The sequence below is a fragment of the Corylus avellana genome, chromosome ca2 (genome assembly GCF_901000735.1).
Source record: "Corylus avellana chromosome ca2, CavTom2PMs-1.0".
NCBI classification, from domain to species: Eukaryota; Viridiplantae; Streptophyta; class Magnoliopsida; order Fagales; family Betulaceae; genus Corylus; species Corylus avellana.
The window spans coordinates 12,943,620-12,963,150 of record NC_081542.1 but is presented as its reverse complement, the minus strand read 5'-3'; the positions used below and the strand labels follow the sequence as shown (position 1 = coordinate 12,963,150).

The 19,531-nt window shown below is 39.5% G+C and overlaps 1 protein-coding gene across 2 annotated transcripts; it reads left to right on the top strand.

Moving 5' to 3' along the window:
- The first annotated feature begins 716 nt into the window (after nucleotides 1-716).
- Nucleotides 717-17,678, top strand: LOC132171140 (protein HUA2-LIKE 2-like). Of its 2 annotated transcripts, none has more exons than XM_059582378.1 (12): nucleotides 717-1,172; nucleotides 1,649-1,731; nucleotides 6,948-9,062; nucleotides 9,459-9,918; nucleotides 13,555-13,663; nucleotides 13,796-13,908; nucleotides 14,019-14,206; nucleotides 14,287-14,746; nucleotides 14,852-15,284; nucleotides 15,400-15,579; nucleotides 17,006-17,055; nucleotides 17,286-17,678. In XM_059582378.1, the coding sequence occupies exons 1-11, from the start codon at nucleotides 1,050-1,052 to the stop codon at nucleotides 17,029-17,031; spliced, it is 4,290 nt and encodes a 1,429-aa protein (XP_059438361.1). In that variant the 5' UTR covers nucleotides 717-1,049; the 3' UTR covers nucleotides 17,032-17,055; nucleotides 17,286-17,678. The 2 variants fall into 2 exon arrangements, with proteins under 2 accessions (XP_059438361.1, XP_059438359.1); XM_059582376.1 differs by having other exon boundaries at nucleotides 17,193-17,678.
- The last annotated feature ends 1,853 nt before the right edge of the window (nucleotides 17,679-19,531 follow it).

Sequence of the window (19,531 nt, the reverse complement as noted above, 5' to 3'; positions counted from 1 at the left end):
TAGTAATATATTAAAATATATTTGTATTATATACATAATATATATGAACAAGCTAACGAGTCGGGCTAAAGAGATAGGCGAACGATCGTGTTGAGCTTTAAACGAGTTGAGCTCATGAGCTCCTATCGAGTTTCTCAAACGAATTAGGTATGTATCACTTACTAATCGAGCGAGTTTCTACAGTATTCAGCTTGAGCTCGGATCGGGGTAAACCGAACGGGTATCGAGTGAGTTATCGAACATACGAATTTATTTTATAGCCCTATATGGAGCTCTTTGGAAGTCCTTTAATCGAAACACGTCAGCCCCGTGAGCTTCAAAAATTTAGTATTACCCAGGTCTTGGCCCATATTGAAGACCAAAATCTCCCATCTAAACAAGAAGAACCCAAAATGTCAGTTGTTTGTGTGGGTAATGAGCCCAAGCCCATGTAGAAGAATATTCTTGTTTTTAGTCAAAGCAGAAGAGTTTTGAGTTCAGACTAGAAGCCCACTCCGGCACGGGTCTTACTTCTTTTAGTTGGTAAGTAGGTCACGTGTCCTTTGCACAGATAGTATCTAAAACCGCTCAGAAAAAAGAAAATAAGAAAAAACAAAACAAAAGGGGGAGTATCTCAAACTAAAACCGTAGATTCATGCCAAGCACACACGCGGCGTACGTTAGCCCACTACTCGTACGCCCCCGTGCACATTAGCCTGCCTCCGCACCACCTAACCAACTCATATCTCTGTGTGAATCCGCTTCTTCCACAAAATAACTCACTCTCTATCTCTCTCTCTCTCTCTCTTCCCCGCCCCCCCTCTCTCTCTCTCTCTGTGAAATTAGGGTTTCACACAGACTCAGTCGCTTCCCCTCTTTTTCTCTCTCTTCTGTCTTTCTCTCTCTCTCTCTGAAGCCCTCGGCGATTTCATTCAATGCCTGGGAGTCCCTGCCTGAAAATCCGTACACAAAGCCAAACCGCTCAATTTCACGGGCTGTTTGGGCGTGCTTCTGGGACTTTCGCGTCGAATCGGTGGAGCTGATTTGATTGGAGAGGATTCGAGTCTTCGATGGCACCGAGCCGGAGGAAGGGCGGTAGCAAAGCCGCTGCAGCGGCGGCGGCCCGCCGGCAATGGAAGGTCGGTGATCTCGTGCTCGCCAAAGTCAAGGGCTTCCCTGCCTGGCCTGCCAAGGTATGCGCTATGCGTTATTTAGGGGAAAAGTTGGGGGGGGGGGGGTTTGGGTAATTTCGCTTGTGAGGTATATGCCTCAGCTAGGGTTTTGGATAGCATGTGGATATATTTTCTTAGTTTGTATATGCTTAGTTGTCTGGTAGAGTATTGGGGATTGTTTTGATGGATGGTGTTGTGAAGGAAAAAGTATATACTTGTTGGTGTCATTGGGGTTTTAATTGCATAATATGGGTATGATAGAAAATAAAATTGGATAAGTTGGTATATGCCTCAGATTTTAGTTCTATACCAATACACTTAGTATCAGATCGTTGAGACTTCGTAAGTTGAAATACAAGTTAAGGGTGAATTGTTTGATTTGGGCTGGGGATGTTGAAGCTGCCTTCGAAATTTGCTGTAGACAATTCAGAAAAGCTTTAAGAATAGGGGGAAAATGATTATTCAATTTAGCTTATCAAATTGGTTGCTGATGGCAGGTAGGAGAGCCTGAGAGTTTGGGTTTCGCAGCTGATTGGAAGAAAGTAGTCGTCCACTTCTTTGGAACCAAGCCGGAACAGATGTAAGTATGTTTTTGAATACTTTGGTACAATTTGGTATTAGTACGCCGGGATTCTGGTAGGTTATGTTGTTGTTGAATGCTTCCACACCCCCCACCCCCCCACAACAATCAATTTCTGCTCTTTTCAATTATATAGAACAAGGCTGGGATCTTCTTTTGATTAGGATTCTAGTGTTAAATGAGAATTAGAAGACGTTTGAAACTGAGGTGTAGTATTGACATAGTGTTGCCATATTGTCTATGTTTGCCTTTATGTGTGGTACATACATCAAGGAAAAAAAGTGATTGGGATTAACAGCTTTTCCAGGCTTAGGATCCTCAATCTCACCTTAACTTAACAGAAATGAATTGGTTTGTCACATATCGATGGTACCAGGGTACCATACATATTCCCTGTATTTTTCCAATTATGAAAAGGCTGTTTGTTTTTGGTTGGATTGACCAAAAGCCATAATTGGTTTCTAAGACAATAAATATGAGGGACATGCATTACCCTGCTTTAATTATATTAGGAAAATAAATGAAGATTGATCTTGAAGTTTCAATTGTTAATTTCCAATTCATTTGCCATTTTTTTTAGTTCATTGAAGAAGGTTTCCTTTAAGGGGGAGGTTTGGGCTGGGTTTGAGATAGAAGCTACTAATGCTGTTCTTGTTCAGGCTGGAGCTTAAGCTGGTCTTTCTTCATGACCTTGTATGTTTCAATTTTTTTTAAAGGAGTTGACCTTCTCTGGTTGGTTTGCGGTAGTGGTGTTAGTGTGGTGAAGGTGTCCTTTGTGGAGCTCTAAGGTGTTTCCATCCTCATTTCCACATTTTAAATGATGCACTTAAGTACATATTTTTAAATGAAGAATTTTGATATCCAAGAATGTAGCGCAGAGAGCTGTTTTTTATTTTTTTCTCCTCCTTTTCTTCCATAGCTAAATGCATAACTCACACACACTGGATTGAAACAGTTACCTCCTTACCATCAATTCTTTACTTATTAGGGGGGGAGCAGATGCGTTTTAGTCTAAGGACTGTTGTTGGGAAATAATCTTGTTTGTATCTTACTCCTCATCCGTACCATGTTATATGGAATGGCTCATGCCATCATCACCATTTTTGGAAAAGAATGTCAAGAATGGTTTTTTTATTTTTATAAGTAATCAAAAAATTTTATTGAAAGAAAAAGGTGTCCCTACGTACGAAGGAAGTATACAACATGAAACACCTAACTAGAATGAGCAAAAAAAACTTCCCCCCAAACACCCCCAAAACCATACAGAAAGCAACCAAGGGAAACCCCACAAACACCACCCTAAAGATCCACAAAACACGAAGCGCTCAACGCTAAAAATGTGAGCCTTGCCTTTTCCACAACTAGAAGACACGCTTTATATATCATAGTTGATGGAGCATTCTAAATTCTTTAGCTCCCTGTTGCCTTTAAAACCGGAGAGAGAAGCCAATTCCTCCCGACAATGATCCTCTTCAAGGGCTGTCAAGAGAGCCAAAGTCGTCTGCTCATGACCCACACACGAGATCCCTACAACAGGACAAATGTCCTTAACACAGAGCACAGCCCAATCTGAGTACTCGGATTCTCCCAATGGGACAAGGGGATAGATACCTAGAGGAGAATCCCCATCCACCCCCATCCAGGAGACACAGACCTCCCCATCTTTGCCTTTCTCTCCCATATGCTGTTCACCTCCCTTATCCCTCACAACCAAAGCCGCCGGCATAACCAGACCTGCCTGAAACTAGAGTCGGAATGGCATGCAACCCAGCCCATGTTTTTACCCTCCAATTGCTCTACGCACATTGGTTTTTCGAATTTTCATGTTCTTAGAAGATTTGCTTGTATTGTTGAAATGAAGTCGGTCTATTTCGTTTTCCTGCAAGCTTTTGGAACCACAAATTCATTTTGCATAGTCTATGCTTAAAATGATTGTGTTTGGCCTTTGTTTTGTGGACCAGATTATTCATGATAAGTTGCTATGATGATAAGTAGTAAATGATGTCAGTGTGAAAAGTCAGAAGTGATCTTATATATTGTACAAAATTATTAAGTAATTTTAAATGTTATTAATAATTTAATAAAATGATTACCTAAATGCATCCTCATAAAAAAAAAAAAAAAAAATCTCCAAATACATAATGTTGGAATACTGCCAATGAGCTCTAGTTCAACATCCTCTCTGAGCTAGGTGGAGGTTGAAAACGTGGGTTCAAACCGTCTGGATAGTGATTCTTGGCCCCCTTATATTTTTAAAAGATGGATGTTGGTTTACTCCTTGTTCTTTTTTCTTCTTCTAGTTGGGCGGTCCTCTTGTATACTCCTTGTGTACTAGGGTTGCACCCCTCTGCGCTTTTGATATATAAACATTACTTATCAAAAAAAAAAAAAAATGAATGTTGGTTGTTAATTATGTGCACTGAAGTGGCTCATCTTTTATGGGTTTGACGTCTGGGATAACTTGTTTTCCTCTATAATCAAGATATGTAAATCTTTTTTATATATTGCACTCTTTCTATTGTGTATGTGAAAATTTACTCGTCTAGGATGTGGTCAACTTAATCAGTTAATTGTCTGGGATGCGGTCGAGAATTGGTGGTTTTCTGTTTTGCTACAAATGTCTTTAGCTGTAGGTAGAGATTTGCTAAAAGTCTACATCTGTTTGGCTTGAAACTCAGTCATCCTAAATATGACATTTAGGCTTTGGGAGGTCTCAATCCACACCTATAGTTTTATGGTTGTTCTCATAGGCATTTGGTGGACCACAATCATGTTTGCTGCTTTGCCTTTCTTGTATGGGATGGAGCCTTAATTATGTTGGTTTGGGTGTCTTATTTCTGTTTCATTTCTACTTGTAAAAAAAAAAAAAAAATCTGTTTCATTTCTAAATCTCGACGTGGCTAGTCTTCTGATGTTCTAGGATTTAAGGGAGAAATGCTTTGCAATGTTGTCTATCTAAGCTTCTTTATGTGGGTTGGGAAAAGACCCAAGAGTCAGTTTGGGGGCTTTCTTCTGAAGTCTTCAATGTGGCTTGATTGTTTAACACTGTTTTTGTTCAAGTTCCTACTTGACTGGGTATCTTCTTTGTTAGATATCCTTTATTTCTTAGCCTTTCTTTTCTTGCTTGTTGGTTTTCTGATATTTCCCTGCATTACTCTTCTTTTTGGTGTTCTGTCTGATGTTTAGTTATTCTCTCCACCAACCCCCCCCCACAAAAAAAAAAAAAAAAAAAGATTGGTAAGTTGCACACACACTAGTGGGTCTTGAACCAACAACGTCATCCTTTACCCATTCTTACAGGGGGAGGAGATGATTTTGCTGGTATACCCCTTCCAATCCTCTTCTTTGTGATGCTCAATGTAACTCTAGTAGTTCTTCTACTTCCTTTGTCCGATGAGTGGCTCAATTGCCTAATGCACTAATTTTAAGGAGAAGTAAACATGTCAAACTATTGGTGTAGCTCTCTAAATCTGTCCTTTTAAAAGTAATCACCACGTAAATTGAGGTGCATAGACATTCTTCTATAATAAAGGGCATTATGGGAATGTGTTCATTTTTTTAAAATGGATATACATCATGGGACGGGAAAGGCAGATTGAGCCCCTCATGATGAGAGGGAGTGTTCTTGTGCAAATCGGATGGGGAGACTATCGATCATCTTCTTCTTCACTGTGAGATTGCTAGTTCTTTATGGTATGCTATTTTCAGTCGGTTTGGTTTGTCATGGGTCATGCCTAGCAGTGTGGCAGGTTTGTTTGCTTGTTGGTGGTTGGGAGGTCGTTCTCGGAGTGCTGTTGTGTGGAAAATGGTTCCTCAATGCCTCATGTGGTGTTTATGGTTAGAAAGGAATGCGAGATGCTTTGAGGATTCTGAGAGATCCTTGGAGGAGCTCACGGCCTTCTTCTTTTACACTCTTGTCTCTTGGACAACAGCTTGACTTGCTCCTTTAGTGATTAACTATCTTGATTTCCTTGTTCTTTTCTCTTCTTCTAGTTAGGCGGTGCTCTTGTATACTCCTTGTGTACTAGGGTTGTGCCTCTTTGCGCTTTTGATATATAAACATTACTTATAAAAAAATGATGAGAGGGAGTGTTGTTGAAGAGATTCTATTAAATTTGAAGTAACATTGGTTCTGTGCTTCTTCTGCATTTGTTTGTCTACTATTTTATCTTTGGATGTCCTCTAATACTGTACCGCTTGAAAGTTCAGAGCGTCCAAATTTTTTGTTTATTTTTACTTTTCTAATGCACCCTTTTGTGTATTGAAGTTAAGTTTGAAACGTGTGGCAGTTTTAAACTTTATGGCGCTTTCTTCCATTGATTCTTAAAGTCTGGAATGGCTTTATAATATTTAGTGAGATGGAGTTGCAAAATAGTTTATTGACCCATGTATTCTTTGTAATTACTGATTCTCGTACCTAGAATGTGTTGGCACGTCTGCAAAATTGACTTGCAGCTTACAAATGCTGAATTATAAACTGTTCTTTCAACAGTTTGTGATTAACTTCCATTTTTCCTGTGGAAGGCTATAGCCTCTAGTTTCACTTTGATGTTCAAGACCAAAGAAAATTAACTTTTCTCTCTTCTAATTCTTCTTTCTCCTTTTTCTTTAATTTCTCTTGAGGGCGGAGGAGAAAGCATGCAAATTTTCTTATTTAAAATATTGTTGAATTGTTATTTTTATAATTCTTATGTGTGTTGTGTGGTTTGACATATTTAATCTTCAATTCATGTTAGGAAGATAACTATTGTTTCTTTCTGAAATGCATCATGCTGTTGTAATGTCATTGCGATGTGCTATACTAATAATTATGACTTATAACTTTTATGTTCAAACTTTTTTCTAATTTTTTTTAAGTAATCGACACATATCATTAAAAGCGTAAGGCGCACCTAAGTTCACAAGAAGTATACAAGTGGAAATTTTTCAACTTTTTTTTTTTTTTTATTATGTATATATATAAAAGAGAGTTAATGCAATATGGATTTTGATATATGAGCTTTTCATTGACCTGGTCCCACTCTCTTTATATGTTTTGTTACTTATCTGGGTTGGATCCATTTTGGTGGGGAATGCACTTGTTTGGCTTGGATATCGGTTGTTTAGTTGATTTTAGTCACCTCTGTGCTTGTTTTTCTCAAAGTTTGCCTAATTGGAGTCTAATTTGAAGTGAGGTAGCAACTTTCCCTTATTCTAATATATATCTTGTCATGCAGAGGCTTCTGCAACCCTGCTGATGTTGAAGCATTTACTGAAGAGAAGAAACAATCTCTTCTGGTCAAACGTCAGGGGAGGAGTGCTGATTTTCTACGTGCAGTACAAGAGATTATTGACAGTTATGAGAAGTTAAAGAAACAGGACCAACTCAATGATTTTAACTCTGGTGATGAAGTTACACCAGCTAAGAATGAGAATTCAGTTGACTTATTGCCCGACTTTGGATCAAATGATCAGACCGAAGTTCCTGAAGTGACTCCTAATTCACAATTAAAAACTTCATATTCTACAATGGATAAAAATAAGCCACGTTTTCCACTTGAGGATACCTTAGCTGCAACAGCTACTGTTGCTTTAATTGATAAAGAGGCCTTAGGGGAGGAATGTACTGATAATGCGGTGGTTACAGAAACACCTTTGCCAACTACGTACTCTTCCAAAAAAAGATCTAGTCTCTTACAGCCACAGAGTTGTGTCACACACAGAAAGGCTCAAAGGTCTAGAAGCTCATCGAGACTGGAATCTCGTAGATCACAAAACTTCACAATGCCATTTAATGATGGTGGCAAGAATGCTGGAGACATATCAGCCAATATAGTTCGGGATGGTTCTATAAGAAGGAATAAGCGAATCAGGAAATCACCAGATGTGTCCGAGTCGGATGATGCTGATTCTACTGCTTTTGTTTCAAATGGTAGCGTTGAAGAAAATAGTTATGAAATTGTCACAGTTGACTCTGACACATTTAGTCAAAATGAAGGCAGCACTATAGAGTCTGGTTGTAAACTTGAGCAATTGGACACAGTCGTTGAGTGTTTGGATAGAGATGTTGAGTTGAGTAAAGGGCTTGATCTCCAAATAAAGGCTGTTTTCATTAAGAAGAAAAGGAAACCAAATAGAAAGCGAGTGACTAGTGATACAGCTGGGGCTCCTGCTACATTGGACAAGGAGAGAGGTCTGGAGGTTGGGGAGCAGAATAATTGTCAAAATTCACAAAGATGCTGTGAAAAGATGATGGAAACTTGTTTGAAGGATGATGGAGATGAGCACCTTCCATTGGTGAAACGGGCAAGGGTGAGGATGGGAAAGTCATCTTATGTGGAGGAGCTCAATGGCTCTTTACGCACAGAAGAGAGAACTATAAAGGAAGTTGCGGTTGATCCATCAGGGGAGATCAGCATGTATGCAAAATGTGATGATGATAATCTTGCTGACAGAGACTCACTTGTTGTGAATGGAGCTCCGGATAATGTGTCATCACCTTCAAAGCATTCCACTCAAGTTTCGGTAGGTAGACCTCAGCTTTGGAAAGTTAAGAAAGAACAATCATTTGGCTGCTCAGTGGATGGTGAAGCTGCTTTACCTCCGTCTAAACGCCTGCATCGTGCTCTGGAAGCCATGTCAGCTAATGCTGCTGAAGAAGGTCAAACATGTAATGAAGCTTCCCCAACCTTGAAAACTGTAGGTGATGTTTCTTCTATGGAGAGAAGCCCTCATATGGCTGTGGAAAGCAAAGCAGGTAATGGTCTGGGTCCGCTGAGCATGGACTCTGTGTGCAATATTTCTCCTCAGGCTGGTGGTTCTGGATCATCTACAAGTTTAAACCCAATAATCTCGGAGGACAATGTTAAATCATTAATGGAGGTGGACTTTTGCAATCAACCAGTTGATTTTTTGAAGATCCAACAGCATGAACTTTCCAAGGATATCTTTGCTGATGTTAGGGATGATGTTGGTGGTTCTTTTGTTAGTCATGCTGTTAGAACTACAGTCCCTTCTCAACGTATAGGATATTTTTCTCCTAACCTTGATGACAGACAGGCTAATCCTGGTTCCAATGAGACTTCAATGCACCCTTTGTCGCCTCCAAAGGATGAAGACGATACCAAAAATAATGAATTGAGCAATTGTAAAGCTGAAATCTTTGATAAAGAAGTTGGTACTTCAGAAAATACTGGTATGAGTTTGGTTCCTGTCCCTCGCCCCAATAAGAGTCTTCAAATTTCACCTAGAAATGGTACCAATGTGCTTCAGTACAGTGCAGAGGGTACTGGTTGTGAGGATAACAAGTGTTTGAAGCCTCCACTGGATGACAAAGGCGAAGTAAATGGCATGTAAGCATATGTTTTATGCATCTCTGTAGCTTTACAGCAATTTAATAGAATCTTTATTGTAATAATATATCACAAAGGTTGGGTCCTTGCCATTTCTTTTCTTATATCTACTTTGACTCTTGCCGTATCATAAAGCAAGTTTTCCTCCTTGGTAGACACAAATGTTGAGGAGACAGTACTGGAAAAATAAAAAATGTTAATAGTTGAGAGTTGATTGTTAGGTGAAAGTCTTATAAGAAAATGAAAAGTTTGAAAGAGGTCAGTTATAGTGGGGTCTAGCGTGCAACAAATATCATAGGGTATCTGAACTCAATTTTTTTTTTCACAGAACTGAATCTAACCTCTTTAGTCTGTTCAATTCTAATTGTTTATTAATCTTGTACTTATTTGATTTAGGTATGAAGTAATAAAAGAGCTCAAACATTATCAGACACTGGAGGATCCAAGCTCTAATTCTTTTTCTGATGATCACCTTGGTGAAAAGGATATCTCGGGTGTCCGGTCAAGTCCGTCTCTAACAGATGCAGGAGATTCTCTTCCTCAGGCGTCTCCACCCCACACCTCAAACTACAACATGTCTACTTCAGATAGTTGTAATTTTGTTCAAAATAATGGCAGTTGTAGTCCTGATGTGCATTTACACCACAAGAGAACTTTGTGTGCTCCACTTGATGAAGAAGAAAAGATAGAATCATCAATGACTCAAAGGCCTAAATCTGTAGGCAAGCATGGGGAAGCACATGTTGCTCTATCGTCCTTTGAGGCAATGCTTGGAACTTTGACAAGGACAAAGGAGAGCATTGGTCGAGCAACACGCGTAGCTATTGACTGTGCAAAGTTTGGCGTGGCTCCTAAGGTAGGATAATGTCATTCTAGATTTCCTATCTAATTTTCAGTTCAGTAATTGGCTAAATCATGGATATTTTGGATTTAGCTAGAAAATGTACTACCAAAAAACTCCTTATTTTTTCCCCTTTTCTTCTCCTTTTCTTTTCCCTTTTAACTCATGAATATTTTTTACATAATAGTTTTTGGGATGTATGACCCTCCTCTTTAGCTGTGTCTACCTTTAAACGTGGTATGATTATGTGGAAATACTGAGTCTAATTGTTAACTTGTGAAAGTGATTGTAGTTAGGTAAATTTGGAACAGAATAAATTTAATATTTGAGATTTCCATTGGTTAGTATGAATAATTCAGCGTTGGAAATTACTTGCTAGAATTAGATAAATTTGATGCTTTGCCTTTGATGCATTACTACATGGCTATGTTATCTGGCCTATGCCAATAAAGTAAAATTTTTACGAGCCCTTGTTTCCTGATTGGAATTATGTTCTTTAAACTCTTCGCTTTGCACCTTGATTTTTACCTAGAATAAATTCATCGGTCATCTATAGAATTGGAATTTGGAGTATCTATATGGAAGATTTATGAAGTTATTAGATGGGACGATCAAAATGTACAAATGGGAAAGGGGTATTCTATCATATTTCAAGAGGAAAGGGTAGTTTTAGCATGCTATGATATGAACAAATCTTGTTTGTGTTTACTTGACCACAAACTAGGGTGCTTGTATATGTCTTTCATTTAACTGTAATGTGGACTATCTTTCGTTTCACTTGACTTGCATCTATTGCCTTATGGCCCTCTTCTACTTCACTGTTAATTTCAGTGGAGTTTCAGCCTATGTGGTTTTCTTTGTTGAGGGTGAATTGGGTGATGCCTAGGACAGTTCTAGGTTTGTTGGAAGGTAATGGAATGGAGGTTTGGGATGAAAAAGGGTTGTTTGGGCTGGAAGATGTATTGCAATGTTTGGAGCTTCCTTGAGGCTTAGAAAAGCTTTTTAAGTTTGCTGTTTGGTAATATTTTTAAGTTACTCTCTCGTCGACCGTGTTTGACATCTTCTTTTGTTTGTGTACTCTTTGATGCTGGCGTGGTTGTAGCCTTTGGTTTTCGTTATCTATGATGGGTTTCTTGAGCTTTTTTTGGTAGAGGCTAAAGCCTTTGAGCTCTCTCTAGCATAGGGGTGTTAAGTTCTTCGTTTGGATGAAAGGATCCAAGGGGTTTCCCAAGTAATATTGTTGGGTCAGTTAGGTGTTGTTTGGCTGTTTTACTTATCAAAAAAAAAAAAAGGTGTTGTTTGGCTGTCGAACTTGGTGGAGGAATTGGTTGGAATGGTGGAGGGATGGAAGGCATTCATAGCTGGGATGCTCTTATAGGTCCGGCCAGTTTCTGGAGGTGTGGAGTTTGGGAGTAGGGGTCAGAGAGGCCTTATCGTACTTTCGGAGAGGGGCGAGAAGAGAGGGGATGGAGTAGCTTTGCCACTGAGATGAGAAAGGTGGTGTCTTTATTCAGATTCCCTTTTGGCAAAAGGAGCATAATTCTGCCTATTAATGGTTCGTAGTCAACCGTTGTGGGCGGCTATTCCTTGTCTTTAACGGTTAAGGAGATGATGAAAGATGGTGGCAGAAGGACCTTCCCGGAGGTGGTAGCTTGGTAGGTAGGGCAGGGCAATTGTAGGGATGCCCTTCAGCGCCGGGTGCAACGGTGGAGCGAGCACCTTGTACATTGGGCCACGACCTTTGCCTCCGTACCTCAAGCTCAGAAGGAGGGTGCTTGAGACAAGTTTGCAGGTACGTCTACTCCCAGCTTTCATACAAGGGGATGATGTGGTGGATTTTGATGGGAACCTTCGAAAATGGAGAGGTCAACTAGAGAAATTAAAAGGGGAAGTGGACCTGGCTTTTGAGATAGTGGATGAGGGCTTGATCTCTTTTGGGCTGGAAGGGTTTAATCTTTTGAATTAGGCTGTTTCTAGTTCAGCGAAGCATTTAGAGAAGGCCCAACCTGTATTCACTTAAAAAAGCCCAATTTCAAAAGTGAAAGGGACATGCAGATAAAGAAAAAACAAGTCCCCCCTCCATAACAAGTGAAACATGCTTTTCACATCAAGCCTAGCCTTAGGTGGATTAGACTCTCAAAGGCTGGTAAGGCATCTTCTTTGGGTAAAAACCCGGTTGTGGAGTGGGCTTAGAGAGCCCGAGGTGGTTTGTGCTTCTTCGGGCTCCACCATGCCTGGTGGTCCTATGGTGATGGTCTCGCCGGCTGACGACAATAAGTGGAAAGCTCATATTCTTCAGTCATTGATAAACAATGTTGGACAATACTCAAAGATGGTTCCTAATTCTGATTGTGATAGAAGATATTTATGGGAGGAATTGGCCTAGAGGGGACTCTGGTAGTATTTTGCTTATGCAGGAAAGGAGGATTGTGGAGAAGGAGGGGGGGGCAGGGGGTTTGTATGCTCCTTTACAAACATTGAAGATGGTGCGGGGGTTTATGGGTCTAATTCCGATTGTGATAGAAGATATTTATGGGAGGAATTGGCTGGCTTGCTTTTTTTGTGGAACCTGTCATGGTACATTGGAGGAGACTTTAACGTCACCTGTTTTCCTAGTGAAAGATTGGGTGAAGCTCGTTTTTGTCCAGCTATGATGGAGTTCTCTGATTTTATGTTTGATTAGGGCCTCATGGACCTTCCCTTTGTAGGGAGACTTTTACGTGGTCAAATAATCGGGACCCCCCTTCTTGGTCAAGAATTGATAGGTTTTTTGGTCTCTCCGGAATGTGAAGCAAAGTTTCTTGATTTATATTAGAAAATGTTGCCTAGACTGTGTTGAGACCATTCTCCATTCTCGTTGATTGTGGTGGTATTTAGGGTGGCAAAAGATGTTTCAAGTTTGAGAATGTGGTTTAAGGCTGAAGACTTTGTGGACAATGCGAGACAGTGGTGGACTTCTTATCGCATTCAAGGCTTCTCGAGCTTTATTTTGGCTCGTAAACTTAAGGCCTTGAAAGCTGATTTAAAAGTCTGGAATGAGCATGTATTTGGTCATGTGGAGATCAATTAAAAAAAACTGTTTTGGATGAGTTACGTGTTCTTTGATGGTTTGGAGGAAGTGAGAGCTTTAAATGGAGAGAAATTGATGAAAGTATAGTTATTAGTGATTTGGAAAAAGATACATCATTGGAGGAGATAAGTTGGAGGTAGAATTTCAGGGCTCTATGGCTAAAAGAGGGTTACAAATGCCCGAATTTTTCCATCTGGTAGCCAACTCAAATAGGAGAAACAACTCCACTGAGTCGTTATTAGTAAATGGCTCAGTTTCTTCTGATCAAACTGTAATCAGGGATGGCATTTGTGTAATTCTAAGACTGTTTTCTGCACAGTTTAGTTGGCGGCCCAAACTGGATGTAAGGGTGGTAGGATTACTCAAGAGCACCCTTTCCAATTTACCCTAACTTTTCTCTCTTTGTTAAGTGCATGTAAATGTGTGTGTACAAAAATCCTTTTCTAGAGCACTAAAAGGAGCATTTGTTTTTGCCTAATGAAGATGAGACTGCAGGGTCTTTCTTTGTATTAATATTAGGTTGCATTTGAAGTATGACACTCACACCATGTGTTTTTCTTTGATGTATTTATCAAAATTAGGTGGTGGAAATTCTTGCCCATAATTTGGAAACTGAGTTGAGCTTACATCGGAGGGTGGACTTATTCTTCCTTGTCGATTCTATAACTCAATGCTCTCGTGGTTTGAAAGGTAACGCATCTGTTGTTATTCTGTACTACTACATTATTAAAAATAATAATAAAACTAACTAATTAACAAACTGCAAGTTGTCTGGTCTGTGTTTGGTTTTTGTTGATGTTAAAATGGAGTTTGAATTTTCAGGTGATGTTGGTGGTATATACCCCTCTGCTATCCAAGCAGTGCTTCCACGCTTATTGTCAGCTGCTGCTCCTCCTGGAATTACTGCCCACGAAAATCGCAAGCAGTGTCTTAGGGCAAGTGAATTCCTTTCGAAATAAGGAAAATTCACATTAATTGTATCCTCATCTACTTATAGTTGTTCACTTATTGTTTACTGCTTACCCCTCCCTATTTTCCGGTATAGGTTTTGAGGCTTTGGTTGGAAAGGAAGATCCTTCCAGAATCCATTGTACGTCACCATATGCGAGAATTGGACTCCCTTAGTGGTTCATCTTCTGCTGGTCCCTACTCTCGACGCTCGTCAAGAACAGAAAGGGCTTTAGATGATCCTGTTAGAGAAATGGAGGGTATGCTTGTTGACGAATATGGAAGGTTTGAATTTACTTGATCTGTAACTTTTATCTCATATACTCTTAAAATGCCCTTTTTTGATATTTTTTCATCTTGCACAGCAATTCAAGTTTTCAGCTTCCTGGGTTTTGTATGCCCCGTATGCTTAAGGATGACAATGAAGGAAGCGATTCTGATGGAGAGAGTTTTGAGGCGGTCACTCCTGAGCATAATCTTGAAGCCCGTGAAGAACGTGAATCAATCCCAGCAATCGAAAAGCACAGACATATCTTGGAAGATGTTGATGGTGAGCTTGAAATGGAGGATGTGGCTCCCTCTTGTGAAGTTGAAACAAATTCATCTTTTCATGTTGCTGATGTCGATGCTGTACGGACTTTGCATAGTCAATGTGAGCATGTTCCACTGCCATTTGCACCCCCACTACCTCAGGATGTGCCACCTTCATCCCCACCACTACCATCATCCCCCCCACCTCCTCCTCCACCCCCTGTTCCCACTCCATCTGCTATGTCTGATCCCTACTCCAATGGTGCTGATTCAAAGCTTTACATGGATACACATGTGCGTTCCCATTCTTGGTTGCCTTTTCTTTCTTTTCAGTGTTTATATAGAAGAAGTGAACTCATTATGCACTCTTTTCTTTTTGATTTGCATGTACACATGTAGAATATGCGAGACAACTTAGTTCAATCTGTGGTTCAGCAGCCCATTGCACCAAGAGTTGACCAAACTATGCATTATCGTTCTCCTGAATTTAGAGATCCTCAAATGCAGATGCCTGAGTCTGCCTCTTGCTCTTTCAGCAATTATTCTGTGCAACCAGTGAATAATGGTCGACATACTAATGGTGCTGCCACCTTGCATGATAAGGCCTACACTTTACCGCCGCCTCATCCTGCACCATCAAATCAGTTCTCTTATTTTCATGGAGACCAGCATGTAAGACCTCGGAGGGATGCCCCGCCACCTTCCTACTCCAACAGATTCCACTTTGTGCAGAATGTTGAGAGGGAAAACTCTTGCAATAACCATGAGAGAATAAAACCGCCCCCATATGACCGTCACGAGCACTGGAGGTTTCCAGCACCTCCTTTTTCTGGTAAGGTTCTTAAGTGCAGTTCTGTGAAAAAAAATAGAGGGCTCTGGTCAATGGCACTGTTTGCTTTGATATTTTTGGCACAACTTTTAATATTCATGCTTTTCTCTCCACCTAGGTCCAAGATATCCCGACAAGGGCAAAACATCTTATGCACATGTTCCGTATGATGGCCCCCCATATGAACCCACAAGATTACCGGGCCAAGGATGGAGATTTCCCCCTCGGACGATGAACCACAGAAACGCCATACCTTTTAGACCTCCATTTGAAGGTCCAATTCCTGTGGCAGGCAGAGGTGTGTGTGTGTGTGTGAGTGTGTTTTGGAACTTATTATTTAATGAGAGTCAGCAAAAGATAAACGATAGTTGTGGGATAGTTGTGGGATAGTTGTGGCTTAGGTTGGCAAATGGTTGGGGTTGGGTGGGTGGGTGAGGATCGAGAGAAAGGTGTCTGCTTCGTCTTATCAAATATAAAATTGCTAGTTGGCTCTTTTCCTTTAGCCTCCGTTTGGTTTCTTCACTCCTGGTAGAGAAGTTATTTTCCAAAAAAGTGATTTTTTTGAAGTACTTATCTGAGAAGTAACGCTTGTTATGGTGCTGGAAAAAGTGGTGATTTGAAACTGAAAAGTACTGAAAAGTAGTTATGCTATTGATATTCTTTTTTGGGTATGACCAAAGAATAATAATACCCTCTTTACAAAATATTTTTTTGTAAATGGAAAAAGAAAAAAGTAATACAAATATAAATCTAAATCAAGGTATTATTATTAGTATTACTGCTCTTGTTGTTATATCTACCCTTTCTATTTATATCTTCTTTTTTTCAATCCTATTTTCTTATCTTTTTTAAGAGGACAGCGGCAGACCTAGCCAGACCACCCCCCCCACCAAAAAGAAAGAAAGAAAAAGGAACACCATCGGCCCTCCACCTTTCTTTCTTTGATCGCCACCAGAAAACCCATAAATGAACAAATTCCCCCACCTCATTATTTCTTTCTTTTTCCCTCTTCTCAATTTTTGTTGTCTTTTGTTGATGTTGTGATAAAATGGCATTAGAGTTTGGGTGTGGCTGTGGTTTTATGGAGAGGATTGGACAGTTATGGTGGCAAGTGGTGTTGATGTCGAGATTTGATGGGTTTTAATGTGTGAGAGAGAGAGAGAGAGAAGGGGTGACTGGTAATGGGGCTCAGTGTGGGTGAATGTAGGTGGGTCGGGAAGGGGTGATGGCCAACTGCAGTTACTGGTCAAGGGTTGGGGGGGGGTGAGAGGGAGATTAGCATGCATGATTAGATTATAGCCCAGATGGGTACGGCAAGGGTGACATTGGCATAGTGATGGATGAGTTTGGTGGCTTGTTGAGGGTGGGTATGTGAAATGGGGATAGGAGAGAGAGGGAAAAAGAGCCTGTTTCTACCTTTTGGAAAAAGGATTTTGAAGAAGTAAAAATTTTAAACTTCTTTTCTTTATTTAAAATAGAGGAAACCCCAAATGACTTCACCTTAAAACTATAAGATGCCCAATTTGAACAAAAAGTGGCTGAAAACTAGTTAAACAAAATGGGGGGCTTAGCCATTTGGGTTAGTTTTTTATATTTCTGTGCCATGCTATCAGCTTAGCAATAATTGGATAACCACATACTCTGATGATATTGTATTTCATTATAGGTAAGTTGCTAATTTTGGGCTATAAGGATATCTCCTCATTGTGTCGTGTGTGTTTCAGGTCCAAGCTTTTGGCGGCCGAGATGAAATTAAATCTAGCTACTCTGACTGGTATGTCATTGTAATATCTCCATCTCTATTGATTATCCCATTCCTCTTCCCTAGGAAAATATCATATCCGACTACCATACTCCCCCTTGGAATGCTAAATTTATATTAATCACATTTGCTGGTCAATAATTGTTTAGGTATTGACCCACTTTTTAATCTGGGTTCTGCGGCTTGTTCAAAAGCGTCAGTTATTTATTCTGGGCCATTGATGTTTGCGCTGCAAGGTACAGATCTTCAGAAGAGGGTTTGGCACAGAAGAATGGCATATTGGCATGCCAGTTCTGTATATATCTATTCTGTCATCTCTTCTGCAAATGCAGAGCGGAAGACGGTCATTGTAGAGACGGTGGAGGAGAGCTGTAACTTACTCTAGGCTGTCATTTGTTTTTTCAATCTCCTTTTTTTTTTTGTCATTATTAAATTTTCTCTTCAAATTTTTAGTATATTTTATTTATTGGAAGCCCTTCATAGGAATTCTATCAATATATATATAGTTTTGGGGCAGTTGTCGAAACATTTACTTCCCAATGCAATCCTTTTTGGGTATTTCTGGTTTTTCCTTTTCTGTATCAAAAAATTTGAGAATAGGTTGCGATAGATCAATGAATGGTTCATTTTATTTCTGTTTTGTTTTGTTAGTTTTTCCTTTTTTGTTTAATGTATTATGGTGGATGGCTGTTAAGGTGGGAAATATAACAAATAAAGCCAAATTATAAGATTCAAAACTCTTGGTTTGTTTTCATTTTGTTCCAATCATTTCTGTGTATTAAGTATAAGAATTAGGAGGACTCTCTTCGAAGAGGTGTGATTGAAATTATTAAGGTTGTTGGTGGCTGCAAATGCGTCAGACTAATTGTAACGTGGGAGTCATGGTTTAATGTTGGATCACCTAACTTCATGTGTTAGGTTTCACCTAAGTTTTTAGTAGTGAATAATTTTGCAATGTCATTGAGGGAAACAAGAAAAGAAAGAATTAGGATCATTTGGGTGTATTTCTGTCTTCTCAAATAATAAAAAGACAAAAATACCCTTTCAATATAACTGTCCGTATATAAATGAATCAGATAGGATCCTTTTCCGGTTTCAACAAAGGCTTATGGCTTATTAATGATAATTGCAAAATAGGAATTACAACTAAGTGGCCAAATATTGTTTATGGAGTTGGACTTGTGAGTTGATAGATGGAGACACCAAAGGAGACTCATTGGTTAGCTGCAAAATGGTGGCCAAATATTGTTTGTGGAGTTGGACTTGTGAGTTGATAGATGGAGACACCGAAGGAGACTCATTGGTTAGCTGCAAAATGGATCCTTCTTTTTTTTTTTTTTTTTGAAAGATGCAAAATGGGTCCTAAGGTACATCAAAGGCACTTTGTATCTTAGTTTATTCTATGCTTATGGTGATGAAGCAAAATTAGTTGATCATTTGGATAGTGATCGGAGATGTGACAAAGATGGGAGGAAAAGTACCACAGGCTATATGTTCTATTTTAGTTTTACAGCATTTAGTTTGGACATCCAAGAAACAAGGAATTGTAGCCTTGTCTACCCGTGAGGCGGAGTATGTGGCAACTTCGTCTACTGTTCGAGAAGCTATAGGGCCTAGGAACCTCTTGAAGGATCTGAAACGTCCACAAGAAAAAAAAAAACGACCGTAATTTATGTGGATAACCAATTAGCTATAAAAGTAGCAAAGAATTCAATGCAACATGGGAGGAGTAAACATATTGTCACGGTTCGACTTTCTTAGATACCATGTGAATTAGCGACAGTATTGCCACACCATTGAACAAGTAGCAAATATATTTACTAAGCCATTATCAGGTGCAATTTTCATGAGGCAAAGAGACAAGCTTGGCATGAGGATGATTTTGATTTGAAGGGGCATGTTGGAAACTCTACAAATCAAAACAAACATAAGAAGGTTTAGTTTTCTAAAGTGTAGAAGTCATTAAGTTCCTTTAGTTTTCTCAAATGATGTGTTTTTCAGTTTTTCAATGGAAGCATCAACTTAGATGAGTTTCTGTTGTCTTTGTATGCCTATATTTATTAGGCTTTGTAAGGTGTTTTTTCCTAAGTGAAATATGAAGAAGAATTCCTCTACTCTCCTCTAGTCTCATTATTTGTTCTTTGTCTTTAGTAATAAAAGAGAGAGAGAGGAATTAGGAAAAAAAAAAAAAATTAGAAAAAGAGAGAGAGAGAGAGAGAAATAGAAATTAAGGAGCGACTAGTTGGTGAATTATTTTTTGTTTATCTTTAGGAAGACAAGAAGATTAGATTGAGATTGTGAGCCAGAGATATGGCCCCAAACAGCAAAAAATAACTTTATAAGCAAATGTAAAAATGGGCTCCTCGCTGCAGTTCTCCCTCATATCAAGAGGTACTCGATCGACACTTTGATATTTTGCTTTATTTCTAGTGAGCTTTTGTTCGGATCTGGTATTGTATTTGGTTGCTTAGAAAAATGAGGAAGAGAA

Bases quoted from the DNA above. Each gene is read 5' to 3' on its own strand.
- LOC132171140 (XM_059582378.1), top strand. From the start codon at position 1,050: ATGGCACCGAGCCGGAGGAAGGGCGGTAGCAAAGCCGCTGCAGCGGCG. The intron at 9,919-13,554 runs GTAGGATAATGT...TATCAAAATTAG, and splicing joins AGTTTGGCGTGGCTCCTAAG to GTGGTGGAAATTCTTGCCCA. The intron at 15,285-15,399 runs GTAAGGTTCTTA...CTCTCCACCTAG, and splicing joins TCCAGCACCTCCTTTTTCTG to GTCCAAGATATCCCGACAAG.